The 26,591-nt window shown below is 53.4% G+C and overlaps 12 protein-coding genes and 1 non-coding gene across 13 annotated transcripts; 3 read left to right on the top strand and 10 right to left on the bottom strand.

Annotated features, from left to right (window-relative positions):
* Positions 1-402: 402 nt before the first annotated feature.
* Positions 403-2,219, bottom strand: BZA05DRAFT_267484 (HAD superfamily hydrolase-like protein). The gene is made up of 3 exons (XM_051480195.1): positions 1,534-2,219; positions 784-1,477; positions 403-723 (listed from the first exon to the last, which is right to left on the bottom strand). The coding sequence occupies exons 1-3, from the start codon at positions 1,915-1,917 to the stop codon at positions 503-505; spliced, it is 1,299 nt and encodes a 432-aa protein (XP_051340249.1). The 5' UTR covers positions 1,918-2,219; the 3' UTR covers positions 403-502.
* A 2,709-nt stretch (positions 2,220-4,928) lies between these two features.
* Positions 4,929-5,834, top strand: BZA05DRAFT_267397 (ribosomal L22e family protein). Its single transcript, XM_051480194.1, has 4 exons — positions 4,929-4,993; positions 5,089-5,130; positions 5,196-5,392; positions 5,457-5,834. Exons 1-4 carry the CDS (start codon positions 4,982-4,984, stop codon positions 5,581-5,583), a joined length of 378 nt encoding a protein of 125 aa, XP_051340248.1. The 5' UTR covers positions 4,929-4,981; the 3' UTR covers positions 5,584-5,834.
* Positions 5,791-6,837, top strand: BZA05DRAFT_394404 (adenine phosphoribosyltransferase). The gene has a single exon (XM_051483325.1). The coding sequence runs from the start codon at positions 6,181-6,183 to the stop codon at positions 6,769-6,771; it is 591 nt and encodes a 196-aa protein (XP_051340247.1). The 5' UTR covers positions 5,791-6,180; the 3' UTR covers positions 6,772-6,837.
* BZA05DRAFT_394402 (putative smr family protein) lies at positions 6,838-8,090 on the bottom strand. The gene is made up of 2 exons (XM_051483324.1): positions 7,873-8,090; positions 6,838-7,791 (listed from the first exon to the last, which is right to left on the bottom strand). The coding sequence occupies exons 1-2, from the start codon at positions 7,904-7,906 to the stop codon at positions 7,019-7,021; spliced, it is 807 nt and encodes a 268-aa protein (XP_051340246.1). The 5' UTR covers positions 7,907-8,090; the 3' UTR covers positions 6,838-7,018.
* An 86-nt stretch (positions 8,091-8,176) lies between these two features.
* On the bottom strand, positions 8,177-8,279 carry BZA05DRAFT_t128. The gene has a single exon. It is a non-coding gene; the product is annotated as a tRNA-Phe (tRNA).
* A 585-nt stretch (positions 8,280-8,864) lies between these two features.
* BZA05DRAFT_394400 (60S ribosomal protein L10a) lies at positions 8,865-9,905 on the bottom strand. The gene is made up of 4 exons (XM_051483323.1): positions 9,779-9,905; positions 9,536-9,713; positions 9,051-9,471; positions 8,865-8,994 (listed from the first exon to the last, which is right to left on the bottom strand). Exons 1-4 carry the CDS (start codon positions 9,795-9,797, stop codon positions 8,959-8,961), a joined length of 654 nt encoding a protein of 217 aa, XP_051340245.1. The 5' UTR covers positions 9,798-9,905; the 3' UTR covers positions 8,865-8,958.
* A 198-nt stretch (positions 9,906-10,103) lies between these two features.
* Positions 10,104-12,280, bottom strand: BZA05DRAFT_394398 (uncharacterized protein). Its single transcript, XM_051483322.1, has 2 exons — positions 10,528-12,280; positions 10,104-10,465 (listed from the first exon to the last, which is right to left on the bottom strand). Exons 1-2 carry the CDS (start codon positions 12,118-12,120, stop codon positions 10,316-10,318), a joined length of 1,743 nt encoding a protein of 580 aa, XP_051340244.1. The 5' UTR covers positions 12,121-12,280; the 3' UTR covers positions 10,104-10,315.
* Positions 12,281-12,599: 319 nt separating this feature from the next.
* BZA05DRAFT_394397 (uncharacterized protein) lies at positions 12,600-13,420 on the top strand. Its single transcript, XM_051483321.1, has 3 exons — positions 12,600-12,767; positions 12,822-13,131; positions 13,192-13,420. The coding sequence occupies exons 1-3, from the start codon at positions 12,740-12,742 to the stop codon at positions 13,211-13,213; spliced, it is 360 nt and encodes a 119-aa protein (XP_051340243.1). The 5' UTR covers positions 12,600-12,739; the 3' UTR covers positions 13,214-13,420.
* Positions 13,421-13,501: 81 nt separating this feature from the next.
* BZA05DRAFT_394395 (uncharacterized protein) lies at positions 13,502-16,133 on the bottom strand. The gene is made up of 2 exons (XM_051483320.1): positions 15,841-16,133; positions 13,502-15,769 (listed from the first exon to the last, which is right to left on the bottom strand). The coding sequence occupies exons 1-2, from the start codon at positions 16,064-16,066 to the stop codon at positions 13,653-13,655; spliced, it is 2,343 nt and encodes a 780-aa protein (XP_051340242.1). The 5' UTR covers positions 16,067-16,133; the 3' UTR covers positions 13,502-13,652.
* An 883-nt stretch (positions 16,134-17,016) lies between these two features.
* Positions 17,017-18,658, bottom strand: BZA05DRAFT_267309 (uncharacterized protein). Its single transcript, XM_051480193.1, has one exon. It carries the CDS (start codon positions 18,359-18,361, stop codon positions 17,195-17,197), a length of 1,167 nt encoding a protein of 388 aa, XP_051340241.1. The 5' UTR covers positions 18,362-18,658; the 3' UTR covers positions 17,017-17,194.
* Positions 18,659-19,028: 370 nt separating this feature from the next.
* BZA05DRAFT_394392 (uncharacterized protein) lies at positions 19,029-19,742 on the bottom strand. Its single transcript, XM_051483319.1, has 2 exons — positions 19,554-19,742; positions 19,029-19,497 (listed from the first exon to the last, which is right to left on the bottom strand). The coding sequence occupies exons 1-2, from the start codon at positions 19,598-19,600 to the stop codon at positions 19,056-19,058; spliced, it is 489 nt and encodes a 162-aa protein (XP_051340240.1). The 5' UTR covers positions 19,601-19,742; the 3' UTR covers positions 19,029-19,055.
* Positions 19,743-20,299: 557 nt separating this feature from the next.
* Positions 20,300-21,620, bottom strand: BZA05DRAFT_468212 (uncharacterized protein; the record flags this gene model as incomplete). The annotated part of the gene is made up of 4 exons (XM_051487844.1): positions 20,300-20,561; positions 20,630-21,033; positions 21,096-21,282; positions 21,339-21,620. The coding sequence occupies 4 exons, from the start codon at positions 21,618-21,620 to the stop codon at positions 20,499-20,501; spliced, it is 936 nt and encodes a 311-aa protein (XP_051340239.1). The 3' UTR covers positions 20,300-20,498.
* A 1,581-nt stretch (positions 21,621-23,201) lies between these two features.
* Positions 23,202-24,266, bottom strand: BZA05DRAFT_417811 (uncharacterized protein; the record flags this gene model as incomplete). The annotated part of the gene is made up of 4 exons (XM_051485478.1): positions 23,202-23,508; positions 23,706-23,787; positions 23,885-23,916; positions 24,034-24,266. 4 exons carry the CDS (start codon positions 24,264-24,266, stop codon positions 23,202-23,204), a joined length of 654 nt encoding a protein of 217 aa, XP_051340238.1.
* Positions 24,267-26,591: the final 2,325 nt, after the last annotated feature.

Genomic DNA, 26,591 nt, shown 5'->3' with positions numbered 1-26,591 from the left:
TTTGAAAAGAATAGCCGATGGAGTTGTCACTCCTGTAGAGAGGGGCGCATATGCTTCTGAAGCTTGGTGCGAGAATGGGGAGGGGAGGGATTGAGAATGTCACTCGAAGGTTGTTTTACTGCATTCTGCAACGGTTGTGAATAAAGAAAACTCCATTTTATCCTTTCTATCTATTGTCCTTTGAACATGAAACATGGTGCCATAAAGAGGTATTTGAATCATAACATTCCAGGAAATAGCGCAAAACAGATGACTGACAATGGATGTGATGATAGGTTCTGTGATCAGGAAAAGAGCATCTAACCGACAGACCTTCTAAGAGGAAACAAAAAAGAAAGACGTCCCCAAGGAACAAGGAAATAAGAACATGGTCTAGCCACTCTATGTACCTGAATTGTTCCCCCGGCTGAATTGAGCATTACCGAGCACCATTTTATCGGGCTCAGGGTTCCACTTTTACCGCTGCTGCGCACCGTCGACGTTGGTGGGGGGGGGGGAAGTTTCACTTCTGAACTGCGACGCCGTTGTTGAGCTCCTCCATCTCTTTCAGCGCGGCTTTCCGTGATCGCTCCATTCCGTGCTTGACCGCGTCAAGGACGTTGTCGACAATCACTCGGGGCTTGTGGCGCGGCTCGGTGCCGGATTGGTAGACTCCCGTCTTGACCAGGATTGAGTACCATTCCTCGTCGACATGCTTGTGGAATTCGTTTGTACCCCGGATATCTAGCATAATTGAATTAACGGCTTGTTTTCACGAGCGGAATGGAGGATTTAGGAACCAACCTGATTCTGGCGTATCGCCAACAAAGTAGACCGTCTTTGGAGGTCCCTCCTCGCCAAACACATCCTCCCGCCACTGCTCAAGGACCCTAGTTGCGTACTGGAAGGTACCAACCTGTGGTTTTCCAAAAGACGTTGCCGATTTCAGAGTCTTGCCTGTACGCTCTTTGTACAGAGCTTCGATGAAGACGCGGAGCGCGCCCATTCCGAGCCGGTTGAGACCAAAGTTTGTAGCCCACACTACGTCGTTGTGGGAGAAGTAGATTGGCGGGCCCTCGTCGAAGGTGTCAGAGAGCGTCCCCATGCGTCCGTTCTTGCTCATGAGCAAGTCCAGAATTATCTGGGTATCGTCGCCCCAAAACCGGCTGTCGGCAAAAACAAAGATCGCCTCGATCTCGACCTGCGAGAAATCGCGGTCCCGCGAGTTCTTGTGCTCGTCGTCCGTGAGATTGCGGAAAGGTGTGACGGCCGACTTCCACTTCATGATGTCGCCAGGAGTTACCACGTCGTTGAAACCGTATCCTTCCGCGACGTTTCGGCACTTCTCGCCTTCGCCACCGACGACGAGGACGGTGCCGTACTTCTCGGCCATTTCCCGCATCGGTGTGTGCCCGCAGATGAATTGACCCGGAGATACGGATACGCCGAGCTGCTTGCTTAGGTCCAGACACCGCTCTTGCTCGGTCTTGCCACCACCCTGTGTCAAATGTTAGTACGTAACGCACTTGGAAGAAGTGGGTTATGAGAACTTACATTGGTGACGAAGATATAGGGAACCTTGATACCATCCGGATTTTCGCCGTTCAGCACTCTCATGGCCTCCTTGGCTCCGGGAATAACCTCTCCGCCGGCCAGCAAAACTCCATCGATATCGAAGGCAAAGGCGTAAGTGGGAACAACGGTGCTGATCGGCGTGGAGGATTCGTCGTCGCTCGATATCTCATCGTCCATGATGGTGTGGTCCGTATGAGCCCTGGCGATTGCCATTGTCTCGGGGATTGTGGAGGCCATGTACGAGGCGGGGGGAACGACTACTGTTGGTCCCGAGTCCAGTTTGGCCGCAGTGGCCACCATGGAGGATACGGAGGATACCCGCCTGTCGCGGCCGGCGGTCGGGCAAACAGCGAATTCATTCATTATGCGGGATGTAGAATGCAATAGATAGGATAAGGGTATGTACGTTATGAGGATTTAGAAAGGATGATGATAGTGAGGCTTTGCGATAGTATGTAGCAGCTGGATACTGAAGATGTCGGGATAAGATGATATACCAGCTTCGGGTGGGGACCGTGGAGCATACTTATACGGTCTGCTTCTTCCTGTTGCTCACTTGTATTTGCTATTCGATTCGCCGCTGGAGAAGACGACAACTGTCGGAATTTTTAGGCTGGTGATCTGCAATGATGCGGCGGAACCCTCCTGTGAAAGGGGAAGACCCTGTAGCAGCACCTGTCGATGACAGGCTCTCATCAGCCTTGTTGCCTTTCGAAATAGACTACTATTTGCTTGTGACATCATAGAGCATCGATCTCGACACGTCCTCCATGTCCACATCACCGGAGCTCACCAATTCCTCTTGAGGTAAATAAGCACCATGTATCCGAAAACTGGAAATTTTTAGGTAGCCTGGGCGTACCGCATGAATGAGTAATGCTGTCCGGTCCTTGTACCTACTCCGCAGTAAAGTGTGCAGTGTATCCGGGCTGATTTCGGTCACGGCGGTCAATTGAAGTAGTGACGGCATCTGGCGAGATATGCCTCCTCGCAAGTGGAGACGAAGGGTGGAGAAATCCGTAAAACTCCGGCATGCGAGCACTCACAAATACCTGGAACCGATATCAAAAGTGATGCGGCTGTGGTCAGACCGCCAGGGTCTTTTCCGCTACGACGCGGCACAGCGGTGAGCCGAACCAGGGTAGATTGTCGATCAATCCTGTCCGGCATCGGCCGTCGACGATTCGAAACGCACGAGATGTCGGTAAGCGGAGCTGTGAAGTGTCGCGATAAAGATTGCTGTAGGGGTTCTCGTAAGGCATTTCTGCTCCAAGATGCGATTTCCACACCCACAGCAATGGCAAAAGCTGAAGATATCGAAGCTCCAAACCGCGTGCCGTCGTCGCCTTCAGATTGCCTCGATAACGGAGGTGTGCATGAGCCTTCCCGCTGTAGGTGCCGAAGCACCACCTATACTGAGCCACATGCAAGGCCTGTAACGGCACTGCAGATCCCACTGTTCGGCAGTAGATGCAAGGCAACATCCATTCTCGCCTAGAAAATGGCATGCACTATGACGGCAGTGCGGAACCGCGCCCTAGATACGAACAACAGGATCCAAGAAGAGGAATTAGCGCGTTTATCACTTCGCACAGGAAGCCGCAGTAGGCATTCTAATCCTCAACCGGGGAAGGTGGTCGTCAGAACCCGTCTTATCGCGCTTGAAGGTGCCGCAACGAGGCCTGATGATTGGTTCAAGCTGGAGCCTGTGTATAAAAATATTAGCGGCTTGTTCGAATCCTGACGAATCCATCGATAGATACCGAAAGAACGCATCTGGCTACCGGGCCATCGAAGGTAGTCAGCATCACCAACGCTCGCTGCTGGGCGAGATCATTCTCAGAGCTTGGACAACTCACCGCCCGGGTGCCGAGAGATACCTGGTTGTTTATTCTTGGATATAGATCGAACAGATCGACAAGAAGAGACAGATCCCCAGGGGAAAACCTCCAAGTGGGTTCGCCGCAATCACATGGTGATCCCTAAGAAATATGCTCGAGCAGCAGGACTCATACCGCCGGAATGGGACAACGGAAGCGACACCACTCATTCGCGAAGTTCAATCGTAAGCTGGGAATAGCCAGCCATGTATGCGAATGCCGGAGGATTTCATCATGGTTCTCCCGTGTCAGGTAGAATAGTGAACTTCGTTCCCTGCAACTGATCGAACGCCTAGAGCAAGCTCTGTCCTTGATCGAGAACCAAGCTCTTCCCTAGTAGAAAACCCCACTTACTGCAGCACGAATCTTCGTTGCACGGCGAAAACCAGTTACCAGGGGCATCTGCCCGTCAACTGCCATTCGGGGTCCGAGTGTTCGTATATCACCCGCCAGCGGACCCTGTGCATCGTAGCTCAGCCTTCCCCCGACTGGCATCAAGCAGCGACGAATCCAGGATTCTACGTAGGGTTCTGAACGGAACGATCCGAGTCAGACGAGCAATCTCCCTAGTCCAGACGCCTCTTGTCGATGAAATTGAAGAACCCGACGATTCCGGACACTCTCGGGCAGTTGCAAAACTGGATCCCTTAAATCTTCTTTCAAATCAGCAGATTCCCAAATTGGAAGAATGGAGAGCCCCATGGGAATTCAGAGCTTGGCCAGCAATCACATCGCAGTAATCCTCTAACGCGGCGCCGAAGGGAGCTGAACCGGGGTATATCACAGGTGCCGGTGAGAGCTCGGCAGCGAAGTGGAGATATCAAGTGCACCGTCGATTACCCCAAAGATTGCCTTCGATCTGGAGAAGCCATCGTTCCAGTAAATACCCGTATGTAGGTATATGTACTCGAGGATACCGATGAGGGAGAGTATCGCCCTATGCAGGAAACATCTGCCGTCTCTGCGATGGCATCTTTGCTTCCGAGCTGCAGTAAGCTCGGCCGAGTGTCGCTCGTTGCCGATTTGCTGAACATCATACCCGTTCAGCTCTCGAAAGAGTATACTTCGTATTGGGATCGTTTCAAGTGCTCGTCTAGCCGTACACATGATGATTGAGTAGCGTATGACACAGCAAGGAGCCTTCCGTGAGCTCTGGTGAATCACTCGCTTTTACGACTTCCCTCGCATCTCCAACTCGAAGATCCGCGGTCTCCAGCACCTGATAATCCAAAGCTCGGCAGGTAGTTGGGTTGCGCTCGTACAGCTATACTTTGTACCTACACCCGAGCGGTTCGGACCAATTCTTCTATGTATCGTGACCAGAGCCGCAAAATCGCTAGGGTTGAGAGTGACTGCTGAAAGCGCCAAGTCCCACTAACCCACCACGAGCGCACACCGAAACTTTCGCAGCCTCACGAAATCCGTAGCTTCAGTCAACCCGAACGACAAATATCGACAACGGCAATCCGTGCAGGTTAACCACTACTTTGCATCCTCGACCACCCGCTTCACCCGATCCAAAAAATCACCTCACCCCTACCAACACAATGGCACCCATCGTATGTTTCCCCACTTGCTTTGCTGGTCAGTCGAGAATGAGGTCGACTCTTCTCGCGCAGTAGGCAGATGGATGGCTGAGAATAGCGAAATATAGAAGACTACCAAGGGCGTGAAGAAGGAGAAGGTGACCCACAAGGTATGTTTCCCACGCGTGTGATTGAGGGAATCGGGGAAAGAGGTAACTAACGTGAATGTGATCAGTTCATCATCGATGCTTCCCAGCCTGCCTCCGACAAGATCTTCGATGTCGCTGCGTTCGAGAAGTTCCTGCATGACAAGATCAAGGTCGACGGCCGCACCGGTAACCTCGGCGACATTGTCACCATCAACCAGGAGGGTGAGGGCAAGATCATCGTGATCGCACACACCCAGTTCTCTGGACGCTACCTGAAGTACCTGTATGTTGCCATCTTCATTCAACCTTTCCTCTGCGACTAGTACTGACAACCCTCTGCGCAACAGCACCAAGAAGTTCCTCAAGAAGAACCAGCTTCGTGACTGGCTCCGTGTCGTCTCGACCTCCAAGGGTGTCTACCAGCTCCGCTTCTTCAACGTCGTCAACGACGGTGATGACGAGGACGATGAGTAAATCATCGGCCATTGGGTCAAACAAAAAAAAGCGGGTAGCGGGCTGCCTTTTGTTTTCCGTACACGGGCGTTTGGTCTTTTTTTTCGATACGGCGTACGAATGGTTCAGTTCTTTCGGGGCTTGTATGTGGGAAGGGAGAAAGCGGTCGTGCGGGAAACAATCTCGGGTGATGTTTTAATACAAAATTAGAACTCCGCGAAAACAATTATCGTCTTGCTCAGCGTGATGCCGTGAAATTTGGATGTTGACTATCCGCGCGTCTGAAAAGTGGAAAAGTGGATCCCCATGTTAGCCCTACATGGAAGGTTAATCCGCGGCCTTCCGTGTCGCCGACGGCCAGTTCTTTGACTCCGGGGACCTGCAGCGCCCCACTGAATTTGGCGATACCCAACTCCCGTTTCGTAATTGAGCCGTTGGGTAAGATGCCGAACCCCGTCGAACAGAATCTGCGCGTCGGAAGCTGCCGAATCGCGAAACCCCCACTAAGGAAAGTTCAACGAGGGGTCCGCCTCAAAATCTCAACAAAACCCCCCCCACATCCCCACCTCTAGCCGTCAACACCAGCCAGCCAGATACCCACCGTCCACAATCGCTGCAATGTCTCTCACCCCCGAAGCTACCGAGGAACTCGAAATCCTCTGCACGACCCTCAAATCCTCGCTGAAGCAGTACCCCGACTTCCCGCAGCCGGGCATCCTCTTCGAGGACATCCTCCCGATCTTCGCGTCACCCTCGCTCCACACCGGTCTGATCCGCGCCCTCGAGATCCACCTGACCGCTGCCCACCCGCCCACTCTCACGCCTCCCTTCGCCGGCGTCGATGTCGTTGTCGGTCTCGAGGCCCGCGGCTTCCTTTTCGGCCCGTCACTCGCCCTGAAGCTCGGTGCGGCATTCGTGCCGGTGCGCAAGGCCGGAAAGCTCCCTGGAGATTGCGTCAAGGTCGGGTACCAGAAGGAGTACGGAGAGGATTTCTTCGAGATGCAGAGTGGCGCCATCAAGGAGGGCAGCCGTGTGGTCATCGTCGACGACATCATTGCCACAGGTGGAAGTGCTGAGGCCGCGGAGATGCTGGTCACCATGTGTGGTGGAACTGTTGTCGAGTTTTGCTTTTTGATGGAGCTCGGGTTCTTGAAGGGACGGGACAAGTTGACGGCGCCGGTGTTTACGTTGTTGACCGGACAGGAGTAAGCCGGAGGGCGGGTGTAAGATGGGGTCTTCAATAGATAGACAATATCATGGCTGGTTCATCACGTCAAACATCATCCGTTGCAATTGCCATTCGTGCCCGTGTTCATCCCTTACTCCATACAGCATTATTAACTGCCCTTCGCCTCCGTTACCTATATACATGATGGTATCGTCGCTCGCCCGCTCTCTACGTAAAAAAACAGCACAAAGCGAACAATAAAAACATACGCATACAAGAAACGCTCCATTACATGATGACACAACACTCTCCCATCTTCTTGAAGATCTTGGGTAGAACGTGCTTCGCCACTTTCTCCACCAGATCCGACTGCTCCTGCTGCTGCTGTTGCTGCTGCTGTTGCTGCTGCTGTTGTTGCTGGTGGTGTCCTCCTCCCCCTCCGTGGTGCTGCTGACCCCCCGGGTATCCACTCTGCCCGCCATGGTGTTGCGGCTGGTGCTGTCCCGCTTCGTGGTGCGATTGTTGATGAGCACCCCATCCGGGCGGCGTAACCCCATCGCCACCGGTGCCAGGGCGAAGCCAAATATAGATCCTCCCCGTATTCTCCTCTTCCTTATACCGCAGCCCGAGCTCTCTACAGATCCTCGCGACGGCTGGCGCCAACTTCCTAACGCCGCCCTCGCTATGTATGCCCTTGCCAACGATAACATGGAGGCCCTCATCGCCCTGCCTCGTCGCGCTCTGGATGCGCGCCTCGAGGATCTCCTCAGCCTCCTCAACAAACAGCCCATGCAGATCGATCGTGTCGGCGGGCTGGTCCGCATTGTTCGCGCGGAAGATGTAGTCCCGCGCCGCGAGGTTGTGCCGCTCCATCTGCAGCCCGTGCGCCTTGCCCTCCTCCGAGAGCTTGTGCGCCGCCGCCTTGTCGCCCGACTGCCACGCCGCCTGCGACCGCTGCATGCATTGCGAGCGCTTCTGCGCTGAGGACCGCGCGAGCGCTCGCAGTCGGTCGTATTCGCGCTCGGTATCGTCGTCGTCGTTGCGGAGGTGGGAGTTGAGCGCTGCAGCAGGGGTCAGACGTGCTGGTCTTCGTGGTAGGTGGACGGGGAGGGAGGGATGAAAAGGGAAAAGTAGGTACATACCTCGCTCGCTGAGCTGTGTTAGGCCGTACGACATGTTGAGGTTGCGGGTATCGGGAGTATATGCTCGGAGACCTGAAGACTCCTTCGATGTACGATCTGTGTCTCACTCCCCCGGAATCCGGACTTTCCTACCAGCGCCTACCGTAAGTACATATATGCTTGGCCCCCAGCCACCCCTGCCCATATATAGGCCACTGCCGCAATTTTGCAAGCGATCTTCGGCACTGGTCTTGGCCGCCAGATCGACCCTAAAAGATGAGGAAAATTAGAGATGTGGAGTATGGAGATCAAATAAAAAAATTGATGCGCCAAACCCGGATTGAACGGGTGACCTTCAGATTACCCCGGATGTTTGGATAGGACCGAATTTCTTCAGTCTGACGCTCTCCCAACTGAGCTATTAGCGCTTGATATCGGCGCTCAATTTGATGATATACTACCGCACTCAACTCAACCGAGACTGGCAATGGATTAAGGTTTAATCTATCATGAACGGTGATGAGCTTTGTTCTGGTTCCGATAATGTCTAGCCTCTGGGTGAAAACGTAGGTAACTCGAAGAGATCTCTAGACAATACACACGGCCACTTGTCTACATTATCTCGTACGATCACTTGTCCACATTGTCTCATGCGGTCACTTGTCTTCAATGTCTCATACGGATGAGCCGAAAGAGATCATATTCCGCTTCTTGACGAAGGGGGTCGAGAACTTTCGGCTTGAATGTGGGCTCAAAACATCACCGGCAGCTCGACTCTATTTCCATTGTGGGTGAGACGAGTATCATACACACGTCCGAGCGGCATCTCATTACGGGATAACGACCTTCATAAAGGAGTTTGTTCGGAGCACGAGGATTCAAGTCTAGATGCGGCGGTGAGACTCAGTTGCGCTACGGGTGTGGGTTGTCGACAGGAATCATTCGAATAGATGGGGTTCGGCAATCATTGCTTGTTGGTGCACAACAGCTAGTATCACGATGCACAATAGATAGCTTGCCACAGACTCTTATTCTCGCCGAGTTGTCTAACTATCGATACAAATCACCGAATACGTAGTCCCAACAGCCCAGCAAAAAAAGACCCGCTTAGTAGACACGCTTGGGAGGCGACATGGACGCCTTCTGTAATGAGGGTCAGCAATCCGCTTTTAATCTTCAGTGGGGTAGAAGGAACGTACGATGGTCAAGGAGCCCACGTTCTGCCATCCCTTCTTCAGGAGCGAAACCAAGTAGTTGATGGCCAACATGATGTTACCAATCAACTGGTCCTCGGTCATGCCGACGTTTCCAACGGCGACACCCAAGCAAAGAACCTTCTTCAGCTGGAACTTGATGGTGCTCTTGACATCGTTGACCTTGTTGGCAAGGTCCTCGGCGTGGGAGACGGGAGTAGGGAACTTTCCAGCCTTGGACAGACCGGGTCCGAGAAGACGGGGGATCTGCTTGATCAACTGCTCGGAGGCGATGAAAGCATCGTACTTGCGAGCCATCTTCTTGATGAGCTTCTTGTTCTTGTTGAGCTTCTTCAAGTCATCAACGGACATGAACTCGACACCGTGGTGCTTCGCACGATCAATATCGTGCTGGTCACCGAGGATGCTGTAAACGCGCGCGCATGTTAGCGTGCTGATTCGAAAATTTCGTGTAGCAGGAGAAGCCGTACCAGACGCTCATTCCCGGGCGGGGCACAATGGGGAGCTTGACGGTTCCGGAGAAACGCTTGTCACGCATGGGGTCGTAGTTCTTGAGGCCGATCTGGAGCTCGACCGTCTCGAGGAAGTTCCTCTTCTTCTCATTGAGGGAGTAATCAAGGAGCTCCTTGACGTTTCCACGCACTCCGGCTGTAATTTTCGCGTCTCGTCAGAAAAGAAGCGCACGGAACATAAGTGGGGCGACAGAAACGTACCGACTGTGATTTTGGACATCGTGAATCAGTCTTCCAAGCGATAACTCGTTTGGTGAGGAATATGTGCGGGTGATTGACGTCGGAAGCAAATTTCCGTGAATAATTTTGACGCTGGCGTGAAATCGGGGTTGTGCGCACTGTGGTGTCTTGGCGGGGACTGTGACTGTCAACTTTAACTCCGGTCACATGATCTACCTAGTGCGAGATGTAGAGTGAACATCGCCATTTCGGCTTGCTGCAACAACTGACAAGTTTATGTAAGATTCTGCTTCCTTACTTAAGTAATTAAGTGATTACGTCTTTATGTATATCTAAAATGTATACTCATTTTTTAAGCTCACACGCTTTGCAACCGACAATATAACAGGTGACATGTCATGAAAGGCACACAAGATCTTGGCTTCCACCAGAAAACATTCCAATCCAAACCGCAAACGATCGCCAAATAATTCGCAAAGTAAAACAGCCCCATATGAGCCATTTGAATTCACGATCTTCAGAAAAGTATTGTATGCACAGCAAAAAAAACAAAGACTATCAGTAGATATGACTACGGCCATGATTCGACTCGTCCTCAGTATCCACCGCTTCACGATGGGTAGTAGCAAATGCGTTCGACTTCTTCAAGACTGATATAGTCGTTGTGCTGGGGTATTCGCTGACTGAGATGATGAGGAAGGGTGGGCCCTTACCGATTCGTTAGAGGGCGGGGACGTTTCAATCTGGGAAGAAGAGGCATGGGCCATCACCGATTCTGCCACTGCTTTCTCGGTGTTTGTCGAGGGACTGGGTCTTGATGGGCCTTTTGGTGAACGAGATGGAAGACGTGGTAGTGATATTGGTCCCGTACTCATCGATAATGAACCGGCGTTCTGAGTTGATGTCAAGGCGGTGTATTGTCTTCCGTCGAGAGACTTTGGTGCGTAATCTTCGTCGTCGTCCGAGTCTGGGTAAGTGGGGAGGATAAAAGCATGCCAGGCACGGTTGACGTCCCTTGTTGGTGATAGTCGAGCAGGAGGGGATTCCGGTATCGGTGTTTTTGGTGCTGAAAGCATATTCAAATCACCACTGATGTCGAGGGCGTTGAGGGTAAGTGCATTCCTGGAAGTAACTTCCGTGCTGGCTGTTAAAAACTTCTTCCATGTAGCATCGTTGTCTACCTTTCTCGGTACCGAGGTTACTGGTCTTTCATCTTCATCTACCGGGGTGTCGTCGCTGGGGCCATCCAGTGCATCCACTTGCTCTCCTAGCGCTTCACTGCCGAAAAATGGTTGCGTTGGATCGTCGTTGACTTCAGTTTCCGTAACCGTCCTTCCATGCACAAACGTGGAAATACCATCTTGATTTTCCTGTGATCCCCTAACTGGCGACGCATTGAGGAAGACCATCCAATTTTTCTCCGTGTTCTCAGGTGGCGGGGTTCCGAGGAATGTGCCATTGAATCCGCTCTGCTCCTCGTTTTCGTGACGTAGAGTGTCGTTGGACGAGGATGCATGTGCCATCGCCGAAGGGTTGATTGAATCCGGCAGTTCACTCTCTTCTGCAAATATCTCTTCATATTCATCTTCATCCACGACGATATATTCTCTATCGATCTCCTGAGAAACGTAATGACCAATATGAGTAGTTGGCGACGACTGCGAGTGTGAAAGTGGCCATTGCTCGACTCGATTTCGGCGTGGCAGGAAGGAGCCATAATCGACTTCTGCGTCTGTATCTTCGTATGCCTGTGAGGTGTGAAAATCGGCGGCAACCTGCCGTGATAAAAGTCGAGCACCGGCTCTCGGGGGGCCTATGGGGTGTCCATCGGGGAAAAGCTCGCGGAAGTTCATACTTCGGGGTGCAGACGATTGTACTGATTGGAAATACGAGCCTTCGCGAGGTGTGCTCTGCAACCTCTGCTCGTCAAGTTCCCGGTTCCGGCGTTCCGTCCGACTGCTCATACTTCGGGGTGGAGACGATTGTACTGATTGGAAATGCGAGCTTCCGCGAGGTGTGCTCTGCTCGTAAACTTCCCGCTCCTGGCGGTCTGTTCGACTGTTGAGACCGAACGGATCCGAAACTCGTGAGTGTGAGGGGCAGTGTGGCACGTAAGCGTCCATCGAGTGATTGGCCTCCGGTCTGCCCCGGCCAAAGCGAATATATCCGCCGTCGCCCAGAAGCAGATGTGCATTGAAGTCGGTATCGGGATGGTCGCGAACATCAGTCGGAGTTTCTGTGATGGTCTGGCTAGCTCTGGGCCGGGACGACGATACGGGTGTTTCCCGTGGTAGTCGGAACGGTGCTATTCGCTCTTTCGGCTTCGGCTTTGCGATTGGCCTCTGCAGTGCCGGTATCTTCATCGTGGACACCCAGTCACGCTTCTTCAGAAGTGCCTCCTTGACGACTTTAATCTTCTCCTTCTCGGTCCGCTCACGACTATCTCCCTCCTGCCCTCCGCTCTTCCGCCGCTTCGGTTTCGGCACCTCCACGATCTCATCCTCCTCCCCCCCCTCCTCCCCCTCACTTCCCAGCAACTTCTTCGCCAACGGTCTATTCTCCTTATCCTGCTGCCCAACAACGATATCGAAATCCAGCAGCGCCTGTTTTCGTTTCCTCCCCGCGGAGTCTACGACTGCTGGCGAGGGCGAGGAGCCCATGTACGGCCTGTGCGCCTCGGCGGCTCGCTTCTTTGCAAAGTATGCTTTTTGTTTTTGCACGACTCCTTCTTTTCGTGCGCGGGCACGTGCGCCGCCCATCCAATTCATGGCGAGGGTTGGGTCAGAGTGAATGAGAGGGTGGGGGTAAGTGAGAAGTTGAGGTGATGACGTTCAGTGCTGCTACTCCGAGTGAGTGGGAATGCAAAATGTGGCTAAGTGAATGTCTTGGCAGCAACGGCTAGAGTAGTTAGCCCCATTGGGTTGCGACCATCTCATCACGTCTCGCATCGGCCGAGCTTCCACCTCGACAACACACATCGTGATGGGTGCCGACGACTACGCCGCCACCGGTACGATTCGTCCCCAGCTCCCCATCGATCGTCTTCATTGCTAACTCCCAGCAGGCGGAGCACTCAAGCTCAAAGGCGTCAAAGACGGCGGTATCAAAAAGAAGAAGAAGAAGTCCAGCGCCGCCGCGAAGGCCAAAACTACACCTCCACCCACGAGCACCGACGTGCAAGCACGACCCGAATCCGAGCAGCCACATGAGGACGAGGATCCGTGGGCGGGCAAGACGGAGGCAGAGCGGAGGTTCGAGAAGAGGAAGCAGGAACAGCTCGAGAAGCGCCTCGCCAAGGAGGGGATAAAGTCGCATAAGGAACGCGTCGAGGAGTATAATAAGTACTTGGCGAGTCTGAGTGAGCACCACGACATGTATGTGCAGTTCTTCCTCGGTGGATGTGGTATGATGCTGATACTAACGTGGATTTACAGGCCGAGGATCGGACCGGGCTAACGCGGCGGGATTGTGGCGGGTATTGCCGTGGTGGTGGTGGTGGTGGTGGAAGGTGGGAGTGCGAACATGATGTTAGGATTACGGTCGATATCTGCACCGAGTTGGATAACTTCATACACGCAAGAAGCACCCCCAGGAAGCACCATCACCGCGAGGCGGGGATTTTTCTATGCGATGGTAATTACACTTACATACTGTGGCCATTCACTGCGCATACGTATGGGGCCGAGAACTGTGACAGTGCACAACAACCGTAGAATTACCCCCAGAATTACAGATATTTACACCCACCCAAGAAGCGCAAAGAAAACCCATTGTCATTCCAAATAGCTCATCTAAATTAGGCCTCAAAGCCAGTGGAAACGCAGATCAAGCCACCACATCAACACCAGTACAAGTACATACATTATACAAAAAAATGAGCACGCATAGTTTCGGCTTATCCAAGCGACTTCCTGCCACCCCGCTTCTTTTTCTGCGTTCCATCTCCCGCAGAGGAGCTTGGCTTCACCACAAACTCATCGCCGGTCTCGAGTGCGCCTCTCATGACGCTCAGTCCGATGATACTAGTACCAAAAACCTTCCAACCGCCCTTCTCGAGCGTAGCCAGGTCCTTCTCTCCATCATCTTTACCGAGCACTAACATGTCATCCTCAGCATCTCCGCGGGGCGCCTTCTTGTGTATATGCTCAGCGCCCGCAGCCTTCAGCATTCCCAGCAATCCGTCTTCCATGCCAACCGCCTTGAGGTGTGAGATTAAGTTCGGCGTGAGATAAACCGTTTTCCCCGCCAACACCTGGCATCCACCATTGTGACCGCGCTCGAGGGCAGCGGCGAGTGAACACCCCCATTCCTTCTCGCGCTCGGGATCATTCGGTACGTATGGATCTGGATCGACCCAGTAACCGGCTGTGTTTGAATCGCGAATCCACTGCTCCTCCACGATGCGGATGCCGCGGGCGACGGCGATGATGAATTTAGGTGTGCGCTTGAGTTCACCCGGGCCAACGACCAGATAGTTACACGCTGGGTCGGCGGAAGAGGAAATGACTTTTCCACCGTTGGCACGGACGAATTTCAATACCTGCTTGTCGTCTGCTAGCGCAGAATTAGAGAATGAGATACGAGGTGGAGAACCTTCGTAGTGGTCGGTGGTGCGGAGGGTGCTGGTGGGTGGGGAAAACTCTTCGACTGGACTAGCAGAGGAACCGGTATGGGGGGCGGATTTGCGGACTGTGAGGGGAGTCTTCTTTGCGGCGGCAGCAGGCGTCTTTTTGATTATTTTGGCGCGGGGCTTGGGGGTTTTTGGCACCACAGCGGGCACATCTTCCCTCGACTCGTCGTCTTGGGTATCGGGGAGATTGTATGCGTTTCCGGCAGCCTGCGTCGGAGTGATGGATACTTGCGATTTAGATTTTGGTGTTTTCACAGCTTTTGCAATTGGTTTCTTTCCTTTGGTAGATGGTAGAGCCGGCACCTCTTCCCCCTCTACCGACGCAACAGGCATACCGGCTTTCCCCTTCCTCTTCTTTTTAGCAGAGCCCTCGTCGATTTCAGGTGTATTCTCGTCGGGTTTCGACCGAGATTTCCTCTTCTTAGCTGCTCCCTTCTTCGGCGCAGGTACAGGTGTGGCGTCGTCCTCCGTTTCCACCGCACCATCCCGATCAGCCGCCGGTGTCTCCGCAATAGCAGCCAATGGAACCCCCTTCTTCTTGCCATACAGACGCGCAGGTGTCTTAAGCTTCTTTTCATGTGCGAACTTCCTCTTTTCATCTTCAGCTCTGAACACTGGTGGCAATGAATCTGGTGGTGCTCCGCTGTCTTCATCAAGGTCTAAATCTTCCGGAGGAGATTGGATGTTATCACCCGGAGGTGTGGATGTCTTTCCGTTACCCATATCCGCCACGGGAGCCGTAGGACGGTTGGGGATCTGCAATCCCGGCGTGGAATCGATCGTATCAACGTCCATTACCAGTGGAGCCGTAGGCTCAAAAGGCTCACTCTCACTCTCCGAGTCGGTCACGTCGAGCTCACCGGTGCCCGGAACACCACCAACCACCGACCCGGACTTTCCATGTCGATTCCGCACTGCCACTCGTGAAGGTGAAGCATCCGGTGGCCGGCGGGGCGAGCTGTTCGGATCGATATGCCTTGACTTGACTGCAGGTGTCTCATAAACCTTATTTGGATTCGTCTCTGGAATGACGGTGGGTGTTGACTCCAACATCTCGTGGAGACTCTCCGGGTTGTGTGGAAGACTATGCATAACCTGAATCTGCGGCGGCTGGAAAACTGGCTGTGGCTGTGGTAGCGGACTCAGATTTTGCGATTCTTGGGTGTTGTAAACGAAACGGATTTTGGATTGGCTGCCGCCCACACCGTCGACTTCGATGTCGCAGTCGCCCGTGAGCATAGCATAGTAGCGCTCGCCGGCGACGGTCGAAATGCGGAGTTTGTGGCGGACAGTGCGAGTGCTGGTGGTTGCTGCGGTTGAAACGTAGACGGGCTTGGACGGACTGTAGCTTTCGACCCAGATGTCGCCATTGGGCTCGTACACTGTTGGGAGACGGCTGTCAGCAGGGGTGCACGAAAGCATACAACGACGACGACGATGGTGGAGTCCATACTTATAGCAGCCAACAGGTCGTCTGGTAACTGACTCGGGATAGATCCCTTCCCAAGGACCAGCGACGGCTCCTCATCCTCGTTGAGCTGTGGAAAGAGATGAACGAGATATGCAGCACTCTCTGGTGGCGGCTTTCCGAGCTCGAGTGGAAGCGTAGAGCTTGGGGTGCTGGAGTGATTTAACACTGTGATGCTTGGAAAAGGCATTGGCGTGCTGGATTCCGACATTGTAGTTGGCGATGGCTTCAGCGTTGGTGCTGGGTGGCGATGGGGGGGAGTAAAAGGTCATTTTAGCCACTCTGGGAAGACGCGCATCTGGGTCAAGTCGCGTTGCATTTGTCACGACACGCGTTGTGCCAAGACCCATGGACCTCTACCCATCACTGATTATCACTCTGTAATTGCCAATGCCATCACTCGAGAATTTACTGTGCGCAACTGTTGTAATATCTCGTTGATAGTGCGCAGACACCAGCACCTCCAGAGTATATGAGCAAAGCTTTGGGCTAATAGCCTGTTTACATGCGGACTCGTATTTACTTAAATGCGGCTTGCTGTGTACGTGCCCTAGGGAGCCCGCCGCCCCATCTTCCAATCTTGATCCATCTGTATATCATCTCACCTCCTGTGTACGAGGATTTGGGCTCCTCACCGCACGTACTGCTTCCTCCCCTCCTATGATGATGAAGTTTATCGTATGTATTCTCGCGTCCACAGCCGGCAGCGCAAAAGGTGTGTCACAGGATACCGTCGAGTGATATCCTTTGCCTCACCTGTCTCGCCGAAAACGAAAACCAAAAAACCATCCCCAACCCCGGCGGGTGGCTTGGAAACCCTAAGAGCTAATTCTGGAAGTCTTTCACCCGGGCTTGAACCAGGAACCTTTCCTCAATTCCCCTCACCGATTGCATGTCTCAACTACTGGACTACGCGGGGGTTTTTCCGTGCTGGAATAATGAATTCGATCTCTATACAGTGGTGGGGGCCCCGCGACGGATAAGCTCAGCCATAACGATGTCTTCGTTGGGCGAATGATAAAGACAGCGCGTTAACTACGGCGAGGCTGGCAGGTTATTCGACATCCAACCAAAACGAAACCTTTTCGTCCTATCATCTGCGTCGCCCATTTCTCGCTCGCGGCTTTACGTGGAGACCAGAAGTTGGTGCCCCGTGTGCTGATAAAGTCACGGACCGACAGCCAACGCATCTAATAGCTTTCCTAGGGATCATGGGAAACCATGAAAAGCTGCCCAAGATATGTGCTGCCAGAAGACTGAACTGGCCGAGCTGAGCTCTCCGACCATCGAGACCGATGCCGAGCGAGGCCATGATAATTTTCCCCTCCCATCACCGGCTTCACTTCCGACCACCACCATCCGCATCCCCATCATCATCCCCCGAATCGCTATCTTCCTCCGTCCTCGACTCCAAACAAATAAACTCTCCCTTCTGCTGGCGAGACGTTCTCCCGCCTTCCTCCATCCTCGCCTCCAAACATATAAACTCCTCCTTCTGGTGGCGAGGGGGAGCCCTGCCACCTCCACCACCAGCAACCAGATCCGTCTCCGAGCTGACCCAGACCTCGCCCGCAGCCGCCAAGGATCCCAAGACGGCACTGTTACTCCTCCTTCCCGCTAGCTGAGTCGGCCCACCTGCATGTTCCGCCGGCAGCGGCGACGCCCACAACCGTCGCATCTCGGCCCTGACGCGCCCCAGCGCCCACCCCAAGCTCGGAAGCGTGAACGCCAGGATCGCCGCGAACACCTCGATGTGCGACCACATCATCGCCCACCGGATGATGCTCCACGGCACGCCCCCGCCAGGCAGGATGCCCAGCTGGACAACGGCCAGGCGCACGGTCGTCGCCACGAGGGAGAGCGCGCCGACGCAGAAGACGAACAGTAGCCCCGTGAGCTGTAATCGTGTCCGCCGGAATTTCAGCGAGCCGATTACGGCTAGGGGAACCGAGATGATTGCGACGTCGCAGACGATGTTGACACTCGACGTGACGACGAATACTATGTGGTTGGTGTGCGCGGGACAGTCATGGTTGTGGAGACGCCAGTTGTCGCTGAGCGGGCGACACCATAGGAGCTGCAGTAGTATCGTCGATGCGCTGGAGAGGATCCAGATCACTACGGCGAGGTGCAGCAGCCAGCGCTTGCGCGTGTGTAGGCCCACTAGTAGCTCCGAGAAGTAGACGAGCCAGGCGAACTTGACCGTGGCGAGCGCGAAGTTGTAACTCAGTGCACTCCCGAAGGTGGCTTTACGGACCGAGACGCCGAAGCCCCAGGCGGCGAAGGTAACCGGGTCATTGATCTCTTGTCGCAGGGTCCACACGGAGAGTCCGCAAGCAGTCCAGTCGAACAAGCACGTGAAGAAAAGAAGAACATGGCAGATCGTAACGCGGATCGTGGGCGGGTGGTAGCGGTAGAGGATAAAGAAGCGGAAAAAGACGCAGGTAGAGGATAGAACAGAAGACGACAGCTTCAGGCCGATAACTTGCTGTGGTGAGGTATCCATAGCCACTGCATCGAGAACAGTACTACTCCATATGACGACAGTCGAACGGACTGCCTGGATGGAGGGGGGTAGGACGATATTATGTTTCGGAGGGGAGGGGCGGGACGCACAGTGCTGTGTTGCGTTGGATCCGATACAGTGATTTTCGCCGGGCACCGGAACTTATCTAAGTAGCTGTTGGTGCTTGATTTGCCGCGATAACTTCTTCAGCTCGAGGGACATTCCGTTGGCAATATGTATCGTGGAGGCGATGGCTATAGCATGGGATTCGGCGATAAGGAGGACATCACTAAGCGCAACTTGGACGGACGGATTCGCGGGCCAGCAATATCAGCCCATAACTTTCTGGACATCTAACGTCGCTATCCCCTGGGAAATTATGCACAAGCCAGGATACCAGTGATGATCTCCAAGTCAATGGTCCTCGGGAGTCGATAGTCACCGTATGTACTTACATGCCTTCATCGCCGTTAAGGCAGAACGTGCTTTCCTATTAGAGGTATCCATCTCGACATCGGCCCCACTAGAGTGTGTGTGGCCAAGATCTACTCTGGCCCTCTGGACAAGCTCGGTCTCCGTAAGCAGGGGGATTTGTGACGGGTGAACTCCTGAAGAATTTACATACGAGTGTCAACTCCTTGATCTGGCAGCTGTCACTGATCCCGTCCCGGTGAATCGAGGATGACCTAATAAATCAGCGGCTGCGGGGTATGTAGTTGAGTTCGAGCCATCCTACTCGCCACCGCAAAGTAATACGTACGAAGTACAGTGGGATATAGGTACTGTAAATCGACTGATGCCGAAACGGAGATAAGTACGATCGTAGGGCAGATTGATGTTTGTTTCGCAGAGAACCTCGAGAACCTGCGGTCCCATCCAGATCCTTCGCAAAAGCCCGAGTTGAAACCATTCCCATTCCCATTTTCGCGTGTCTTGGGGGCTGCGTCGCGTACATAGACCCCAGCGCTGTGGGAGCTGACGTCTCGCATAACAGGCAGTATGTAGGTCGGCAGTTGCCTTCTTTGACAGGAAACATGGCGTATGAGAACAGAATAGGCATGCGGCGAAGCGAAAGCCGAAGCAAAGTAGGGGGCCAAGACGCCGGTGTCAGTGAGGAGAGTGCAGCCCTTCTTCTTCTTCTTCACGGATCAGTAGATATGTTTCGCGACCTCCAATAATTGGACGTACGTACCGACGCCTCTGGCGGGGAGGCTTGCCCGCGCTTAACGCACAGGCCATTCCCCTAAAAAAAACCAAATCCTACCTCTTAAGCAGCGTTTTTGCTGTAGAAGCAGCGTTTTTGCTGTAGCTGCATCGCTTAGGTAGGGCACACTCCACAGTTGTCGGCGACTAGTTGGACGGTGTGGGTCGGGAGTCGGACGTCGGACGTCTTGACCGCCGTCGCCGCCCATCGCGAAAAATTGGCGTTGCCTGGAAGGGTCCTGAAAGGATAAACCGGCCGATGTGGGGGGACCGGGAACAAGCATGTTTTTTTTTGACCGAGGGTGGGGGCGCTTGCTACCGTACTCTACATGTGAACGACAATCCAGCGAGATATCTCCGAGGATATGTAGGAAGAGAGAGCAGGAGATGGAGAGAAGGGAGAAGGTAAGTTGAGGGCTGGGGAGTGCCGCACCGGTGGATACAAAGTAGGTAGTGCGTAGAGAAGCTTCCAGCCCAAGTTTACCTACTACATATTATGGTAGGTGCTCTATAGAGTACGGTACAAGCCAGTCTTCGCTAAAGCCCGCCAGCCCGACTGGCCGTGCTTGAAAATAGCCAGGCGTGCCCGGCTGTTGGACCGCGGGTGTTTGAGAAGGCTGCCATAGACGGTCCACTACGGTAGGTATCAATAATCGGTAATATTCACCCTAATCACCCAGCAAATTGAATAAAAATACAAGCAGACCGAGCCATGATACCAAAACCCATTGATATGTCCATCCAGTCATTACCCCGCTGGGAAAAGATCCTTTAACGCCAAAACCCCATTACCGTAAAGTACCCAATCAATCGTACATACGACGTGTACGGTCTCGACTCCTATATGTGCTATCATACCTATCTGCTATTCCCACCTCCCAAGCTCGTCACCTCCGTCCGCCTCACCAGCACATCCCCATCCTTATGTATCCGACTAACTAGCTCCACCTCCGAGAGGTGCACCGGTCTTCGCGGCGGCGATCCATGGATCGCACCGCTGCCCGACCCAAAATTAGCATCCCCGTTGCCGCCGGCACTGCTTCTACTGCCGATCCTCCCCCTTACCGCGCCGACCGCCACTGCTACGACCTTTCCGACGCTGGGCAGTGTGATCGCAAGGATAGCGGCAAACACCTCGACATGTGACAGCACCATAGCAGTGCGCATCAGCCCCCAGGGGAGCAGTCCGAAGCTGTCCAAGTTTCCGAGGATGACTGCCATGCGGACGGCGGTAGCCACGATGCTGAGGACGCCGACGGCAAAGACGAACAGCAGCGCCGCGCGCTTGAAGCAGCGCGAGCTTTCGAAGCGGAATAGTGTCGTGATCAAAGTGAATGGCACCGCTAGGATCGCCAGGTCAGAGATGATGTTGAGAACGCTCGTCGTGATGAAGACGGTTCGGTTGTATTGGCTTGGACATTGCAGGTAGTTTTTGAAGGTTATGCCGCGATAGTTGTGGTAGAATGGTCCTGTCGTACATACTTGGGATTAGCAGGAGCCACGTGTGGTCAATGGTGGGGGGAGTACGTACGGCACCACAGCAACAGCATGAATAGACCGACAAACGTGGTGGAGATGTAGATTGCAGCTGCGATGTGTGAAAGATACCGTTTGCGACTGTGAACGGCGCCTCTGGCGAGTTCGGCAAAGTAGACCAAGTAAGCACCCTTGATGAACGCAAGAGAGAGGAAATAGAGGGTGTGGGTAGCATAGAGGGCCTTCGATCATCAACACGGATTCTTCCAGGAAATCAATGGACGGAGGACGGACGGACCTTGCGGACTTTCTCGGTCAAACCCCACACCTGGAATCGATATGGCTCTTTTATTTCCTCCGTCATGACCCATATAGAAGAGACGGAACTCCCCATGTCGAGTACAATCGCGCCCGCGATGAGGAGATTGCATAGCCGCGTATTGAAGTTTTGCGGCAGCTTTCGGTGGATGGAGTACCGCAGAACGAAGCACATCGACATCAGGATGGCGGACAAGCCTTTTATCGCGATGACCTGTTGAGGAGAGGGGTGTGGGCCGCCCGTCTCCGGTAGTTGACTCATGGATCTGGTTGATACCTACGGCTGACGAGTGGTATGTAATTGATATCCGGCCGCGAAGGTCGTGAGAAATGTGCATGTACTTCAGGCGGAGGGACCGCAGTCCACTATGAACAATTCGCACGATATCGTTATGCACACATAAAGTACATCCCGCCGATGATTTCCCCACGCCCGCATCCGCAAAACTCGCCTGTTGGAACCATACCCCATGTGGGTACTTGGAGCCACAGAAAAGGGAGCTTTTCCTACCCCGGGCTCCAACCACGTGGCGAATCACCTGTGGCGCCTGAGGAATGCCCAGGGCCTTGAAAGTTGACAGCATGGGAGACGACGCGACCTCGGTACCAACATAACGGAAGTTGGAGAAACGTCGAAGCGAATGTTGCACGACGTCTGGGATTGGCCGTGCGGTATATAGAAGGTGCTCCAGCCATCCGAACGGCAGATTCTTCGTCGTCAGGCTGCCCGGCGCGCGGGAGATCGAAGTAGGTAGCCACTCGACAAGGTTCGTATATCTGAGATTATAATAATATCATGAGCTTGAACTGCTGAAACCAACAGGGGGATCACATACATCTTACTTCCTATCGTGAGAGATTCGCCGATGGCCGACTCCTTTCTGCCATCCAGCTGGCCAAGTCCAACGCAGATCACCGCCGCGACTAGTTAATAGCTAATTCTTGTTTCAAATTCGCCCTCGCCTACTGCCGTGGGGAGCTGTCTGTCTGTTTGATTTGTCCTCATGGGCCCTTCCTGATCGCAACAGTCATTTCCTACCTACGGTAGGCAGCTGCATGTACCGTAGTTATGCCTAGGCACTTCGCGAGGTAAAGCGGAGTTGACGCAGCGGAATCGCAAGATAACCCTTGTTCCAAAGGAAAAGCACAGCACATGCCGTACTCCAGTCTCCAGGCATCCAATACAACTCCATCCTCCATAGCCGTGATGCGATCACCAGAGCGAACTCTGATATTATTATATTTCCTTCATGTTATACGCCACCTATTAGGATCACGGCGAGCGCACTGAGGTAGGTAGGTAGGTAGAGTACATACCGGCTCGGAGGCAGCGGCCCAATTCCCGGCATGCCCCTCCGCCTATGTAAGTACATGATATAACAAAAAGGTGGTGATGCTTGAGTCTGTATTAAAGCCGCAGTATTGTAGTAATCGTCAAAACTATTAAAAGAGGCACACTCAAAGAAAGCAAAGAGGAACTAGACTGAAGAAAGCAAGCAGCAAAGAAATCAAGTTATGAACAGACGACCCCTAAGAAAAGTGATGATGGATGATGAGCGATACACGGCCTTAAGAAAAGTGCGGCCCTTCTCCGGAAGAAATATAACAGGTCGGCCAACTTTGGCCGCCGCCTCATCGTCGTACAACCGTCAAGAAGCACACGAGCGACCAAAACAAAACAGAATCGATGAGCAAAACAAAAACAGGTCCCCCCCTACAGCCCCAGGTACGACAGCCGGTCCAAACATCTTGGCAACAAATCCTCCCAAGGTCCGCAGCCAAGGATCGAAAATGGTGCCAAGACGTCAGTTCCAGCTGCGTCCCACATCGCTACTCTATATACCTATTGTGGGATGTCTCCCTGTGGCGTATCGATGTCCCGCAAGCTGGAAATGGGCCTCCATTCCGTCGGGAAATCCAGTGCTTCTCCGAAAGCTTCCTGGATCTGATCCGGCCCCTCGCGGTTCTGAACCGCAGCAGCGGGCCCATCCTCGTCCTTCCCAATCCCATCCTCGTCCCCGCTCTTCTCAGCATCCTCGCTCTTCTCAACATCCTCGCTCTTCTCAACATCCTCAACATCCTCACCACTCACATGATCGCCCTCGACAGTCACCTCACGTATAACCGCTCTCGCAAACACCAAACCCCCGCTTCATCATCTTCATATCCGCCTTCAACATCCATCCCCATGACATGTTCTTCTCTCGCCAACAATATCTATCTAATAAGCGAACGGAACCACTCTCGAACAAGAAGAAAAGCAAGAAATCAAGTAAGCAAGTAAGCAAGAACCGTCAAAAAGAAGCAAATAAGCCGGAAAAGAACCGGAAGAAGTAAGCCGTCATACATGAACCGATTGAACTCCTTCTCGTCACGTGGGGTAGGGTAGTTCCGAAAGGTTGACAGCTTCTGCTCTCCCGGCCGTAATCCTACAAGTGTTTCCGTATCCGAGTGAGGTGAAGTTACCTCTGCCTCCGGAACAGCGACTGATCTCGACGGGACGGCTTCCGCTGGCGGAATACTCACCAGCTCCGGAAGTCCACGTATCATGTGGTACGCTTGCATGCGCTCACTCAATGTCGATTTTAAGTATGAAAAATTGGCTCTTCGCGGGGTTGAGGGGTAGTCGAGCCTAGTGGATCCGTGGAAAGTATTGGTTATGTATAAACCGATACTGATTCTCGAAAGTCTTGTTGTAAACGGTCGTCTTCGCCCTCGTCGTAGTATTGTATCGTAGCCGCAGTCGCAAATCCACCAGTTTCCGCGAAACTTCCACTCTTCTCCACCGCTCCGCCGAATTTCCACCCTTCTCACTGCCCTCTGCATCCGCCAGATTTCCACCCTTCTCACTGCCCTCTACATCCCCCAAGCTCAAGTTCACCCGTAGACATGACTTTCTCAACCACATTGTACTGAACAATTGAAGGAGCAACTCTCGTACAAAACATCATATTCGAGTTAAACTATCTCCGTGCCTCTCAACAAGTAGGTTTGGGGACTAGGCCAGGAAGTGTCACGTAGACGGAGTATCGTAGACGGGAACGTAGCGTATGATGAGAATGATAGTGATCTAGCTAGCTACAAAGAACGACTATATACTGGTAGTGAGGCACTAGAGAGGGGGACGGCTCCTAGGCAAAAGAGGGGGACGGAAAAGTCGAAGGTAGGAAAGCAAGTCACAAGAGGGTCTATCCGAGAGGACAGAAAAGTAGGGGTTCCGGCAAACGTGCCAAAGAGAGAACGGGAATAGGACACAAGCGTCCTAGGAAGCACACTAGAGAGACACTCCTGTCGAGTCCAGGAGTCACGAACCAGAGACACACTAAAGACCCTCCCCGTGGAATCTAGGGAGGAGGCAAGCAGACACTACTATAGAGATCACATACTAGTAAAAGAACACCAAGTAAATTGACCCTACTACTGCGTATAACAAGTCCAGAAAGCGAGGAAAAGAAAGAAAGAAAAGAGAAGCAAAGTGCGGACCACCCCCCTCTTAAATAGTGCAAGAGGTCACTAGCGCGGCGACCCCTTCTACGCCAGAGACGGTGAGGCTAGCACTTTCTACTGACACAACACCGCCTAAACCGACAATAACGATCAAAACAAAGACGAAATGTGCGAGCAAAACTAACGAGTCTACCCCGGTCGGACACAACACACGCCCCTGCTCTTGCGTCTTGGCGACAAGTCTCTCAAAGGTCCACGGCCAAGGATCAGACAAGACGAACAAGACGACAAGACAAGATAACTATGGCCCACAGTAGCTAGCGACGCTGAGTAATCATAACGAGTGATCGTCCGAGCGATGCGAGTGATCGCTCATGTAACGCAAGAACCCGCGCCCTCTACAGGGATTTGGGTGACAGGAAGCGCAAAGGGGGCTGCAGACACCTGGTCAGCGGCCTCGGACAGGTGGAACGGGAGGTTTAGTGGAATGAACGTACCCTGCCAGACCTGAAGGGAAGTCTTTGGTCGATAGGCTGTGGTGACCTCGCTGGTGTTGGAACGGTGCTAACGATTTGTAGGCTACGGACACCAAGTCAGCGGCCTCGGATAGGTGGAACCGGAAGTTTAGTAGAATCATCGTACCTTGCCAGGCCCCAATTTTATGTCGGGAGTGGCGATAGGGGAGAGTGTGGAGGGGTCGAGACAGAGGAGGGCGGAGAGTGTGGTAAAGTTGTCGGTGTCGACAGTATAATAACGAGGGCCCACCGGTGGGGTTATAGAAAAGAGAGATTGATCAATTGTAGAAAACAGCAGCAACACAGAGCACTTCAAAGAAAAGTTAACGTACCGATACAGAAGAAGAAGAAGAAGAAGAAGAGAAGAGAGCGGCTAGCCCGACCTTTAAATAAGAGAGAGTGGCCAAACCCCAAAGTTTGGCCGACTGACCGTATCAGGTCGGGCTCGACCGTCGACGACCATGTAAACAAGCAGAAATGATCACTACAAAAACAACAGGTCGCAACAGGTCTGTGAAAGTCCAGCCGCAAAATAGAGAAGTCCACCCAAGTCTGCCCAAGTTTGCCCAAGTCCACTCAAGTTCTAGTCGTGTCCACCCAGGCACCAGTCAGGTCCCACAACCTGGGCGGGCCGCCCCATACTTCCGGAAACTGGTCCCGCTCGAGTCCCACAGTTGGCCAGGCTGGACACAGCCCTCTGGTACGCCCCGGGCGTGTCAGGTCCTGCTCGTCCCTTTGAGGCCCTCAATAGGTAGAGTACATAGAGGCCGACGTGGAGAGTGTGGAAGAATCGTCGGCGTCGAGAGTGTGGTAGGTAGAGCCGTCAACGTTGCCCGTCCATCTACATACTACTCACCTTATTCCTCCCTTTCGTCTCCCTAGACGAACCCCCCCCCCCCCCCCCCCCCCCCCTCCCTCCCCAGTCGAGCCAGAAAGTCGGTCTTCCACCTCGCCGTCATCCTGTCTGCCCGGTTTGGACGGCGCGCCCGACCGCTGGCCGCCTCCATGTCACCTGCCGCCCTGAGTCTGACGTCGGTGGACCGCAGAAAGTCCAGGTATGCCCTCTCGTCAGCGAAGAAGGGGCTCGGATGTTTTTGTTATTTCTTTACTTCTCGCACGCAGCCCATCGGGACTACCTATGGCGAGATCAGAGAGAACTCGGATAGTTGCTCGGAGAGTGAGTGAGAGATAATGATATTCGCTACTGCTCACGGGTTTACAAGAGGTGTATTCTCTTGTCTGTGACTATTTATCGAACACATCCTGGAATG

The sequence above is a fragment of the Tricharina praecox genome, assembly GCF_024521635.1.
Source record: "Tricharina praecox strain CBS 144465 chromosome Unknown BZA05scaffold_9, whole genome shotgun sequence".
In the NCBI taxonomy this organism is placed as follows: domain Eukaryota; kingdom Fungi; phylum Ascomycota; class Pezizomycetes; order Pezizales; family Pyronemataceae; genus Tricharina; species Tricharina praecox.
Note: the sequence above shows the minus strand (reverse complement) of the source record. Positions and strands in the feature narration are given on the sequence as shown.

Excerpts from the sequence above, each read along its gene's own strand:
- BZA05DRAFT_267484 (XM_051480195.1), bottom strand. The coding sequence starts at position 1,917 with ATGAATGAATTCGCTGTTTGCCCGACCGCCGGCCGCGACAGGCGGGTA. Across the intron at positions 1,478-1,533 it reads CCTATATCTTCGTCACCAAT|GGTGGTGGCAAGACCGAGCA; the intron begins GTAAGTTCTCAT and ends CATTTGACACAG. Across the intron at positions 724-783 it reads TGGCGATACGCCAGAATCAG|ATATCCGGGGTACAAACGAA; the intron begins GTTGGTTCCTAA and ends CAATTATGCTAG.
- BZA05DRAFT_267397 (XM_051480194.1), top strand. Across the intron at positions 5,131-5,195 it reads AGGAGAAGGTGACCCACAAG|TTCATCATCGATGCTTCCCA; the intron begins GTATGTTTCCCA and ends GAATGTGATCAG. Across the intron at positions 5,393-5,456 it reads GGACGCTACCTGAAGTACCT|CACCAAGAAGTTCCTCAAGA; the intron begins GTATGTTGCCAT and ends TCTGCGCAACAG.
- BZA05DRAFT_394404 (XM_051483325.1), top strand. The coding sequence starts at position 6,181 with ATGTCTCTCACCCCCGAAGCTACCGAGGAACTCGAAATCCTCTGCACG.
- BZA05DRAFT_394402 (XM_051483324.1), bottom strand. The coding sequence starts at position 7,906 with ATGTCGTACGGCCTAACACAGCTCAGCGAGCGAG. Across the intron at positions 7,792-7,872 it reads AACACAGCTCAGCGAGCGAG|CGCTCAACTCCCACCTCCGC; the intron begins GTATGTACCTAC and ends CCCCTGCTGCAG.
- BZA05DRAFT_394400 (XM_051483323.1), bottom strand. Across the intron at positions 9,472-9,535 it reads CGCCCGGGAATGAGCGTCTG|CATCCTCGGTGACCAGCACG; the intron begins GTACGGCTTCTC and ends GCGCGTTTACAG. Across the intron at positions 8,995-9,050 it reads ACGTGGGCTCCTTGACCATC|AAGGCGTCCATGTCGCCTCC; the intron begins GTACGTTCCTTC and ends CCCTCATTACAG.
- BZA05DRAFT_394398 (XM_051483322.1), bottom strand. The coding sequence starts at position 12,120 with ATGAAGATACCGGCACTGCAGAGGCCAATCGCAAAGCCGAAGCCGAAA. Across the intron at positions 10,466-10,527 it reads AGAAAGCAGTGGCAGAATCG|GGCCCACCCTTCCTCATCAT; the intron begins GTGATGGCCCAT and ends CGAATCGGTAAG.
- BZA05DRAFT_394397 (XM_051483321.1), top strand. The coding sequence starts at position 12,740 with ATGGGTGCCGACGACTACGCCGCCACCG. Across the intron at positions 12,768-12,821 it reads CGACGACTACGCCGCCACCG|GCGGAGCACTCAAGCTCAAA; the intron begins GTACGATTCGTC and ends AACTCCCAGCAG. Across the intron at positions 13,132-13,191 it reads CTGAGTGAGCACCACGACAT|GCCGAGGATCGGACCGGGCT; the intron begins GTATGTGCAGTT and ends GTGGATTTACAG.
- BZA05DRAFT_394395 (XM_051483320.1), bottom strand. The coding sequence starts at position 16,066 with ATGTCGGAATCCAGCACGCCAATGCCTTTTCCAAGCATCACAGTGTTA. Across the intron at positions 15,770-15,840 it reads CGACCTGTTGGCTGCTATAA|TGTACGAGCCCAATGGCGAC; the intron begins GTATGGACTCCA and ends GTCTCCCAACAG.
- BZA05DRAFT_267309 (XM_051480193.1), bottom strand. The coding sequence starts at position 18,361 with ATGGATACCTCACCACAGCAAGTTATCGGCCTGAAGCTGTCGTCTTCT.
- BZA05DRAFT_394392 (XM_051483319.1), bottom strand. The coding sequence starts at position 19,600 with ATGGCCTGTGCGTTAAGCGCGGGCAAGCCTCCCCGCCAGAGGCGTCG. Across the intron at positions 19,498-19,553 it reads CCTCCCCGCCAGAGGCGTCG|AAGAAGAAGGGCTGCACTCT; the intron begins GTACGTACGTCC and ends TCCGTGAAGAAG.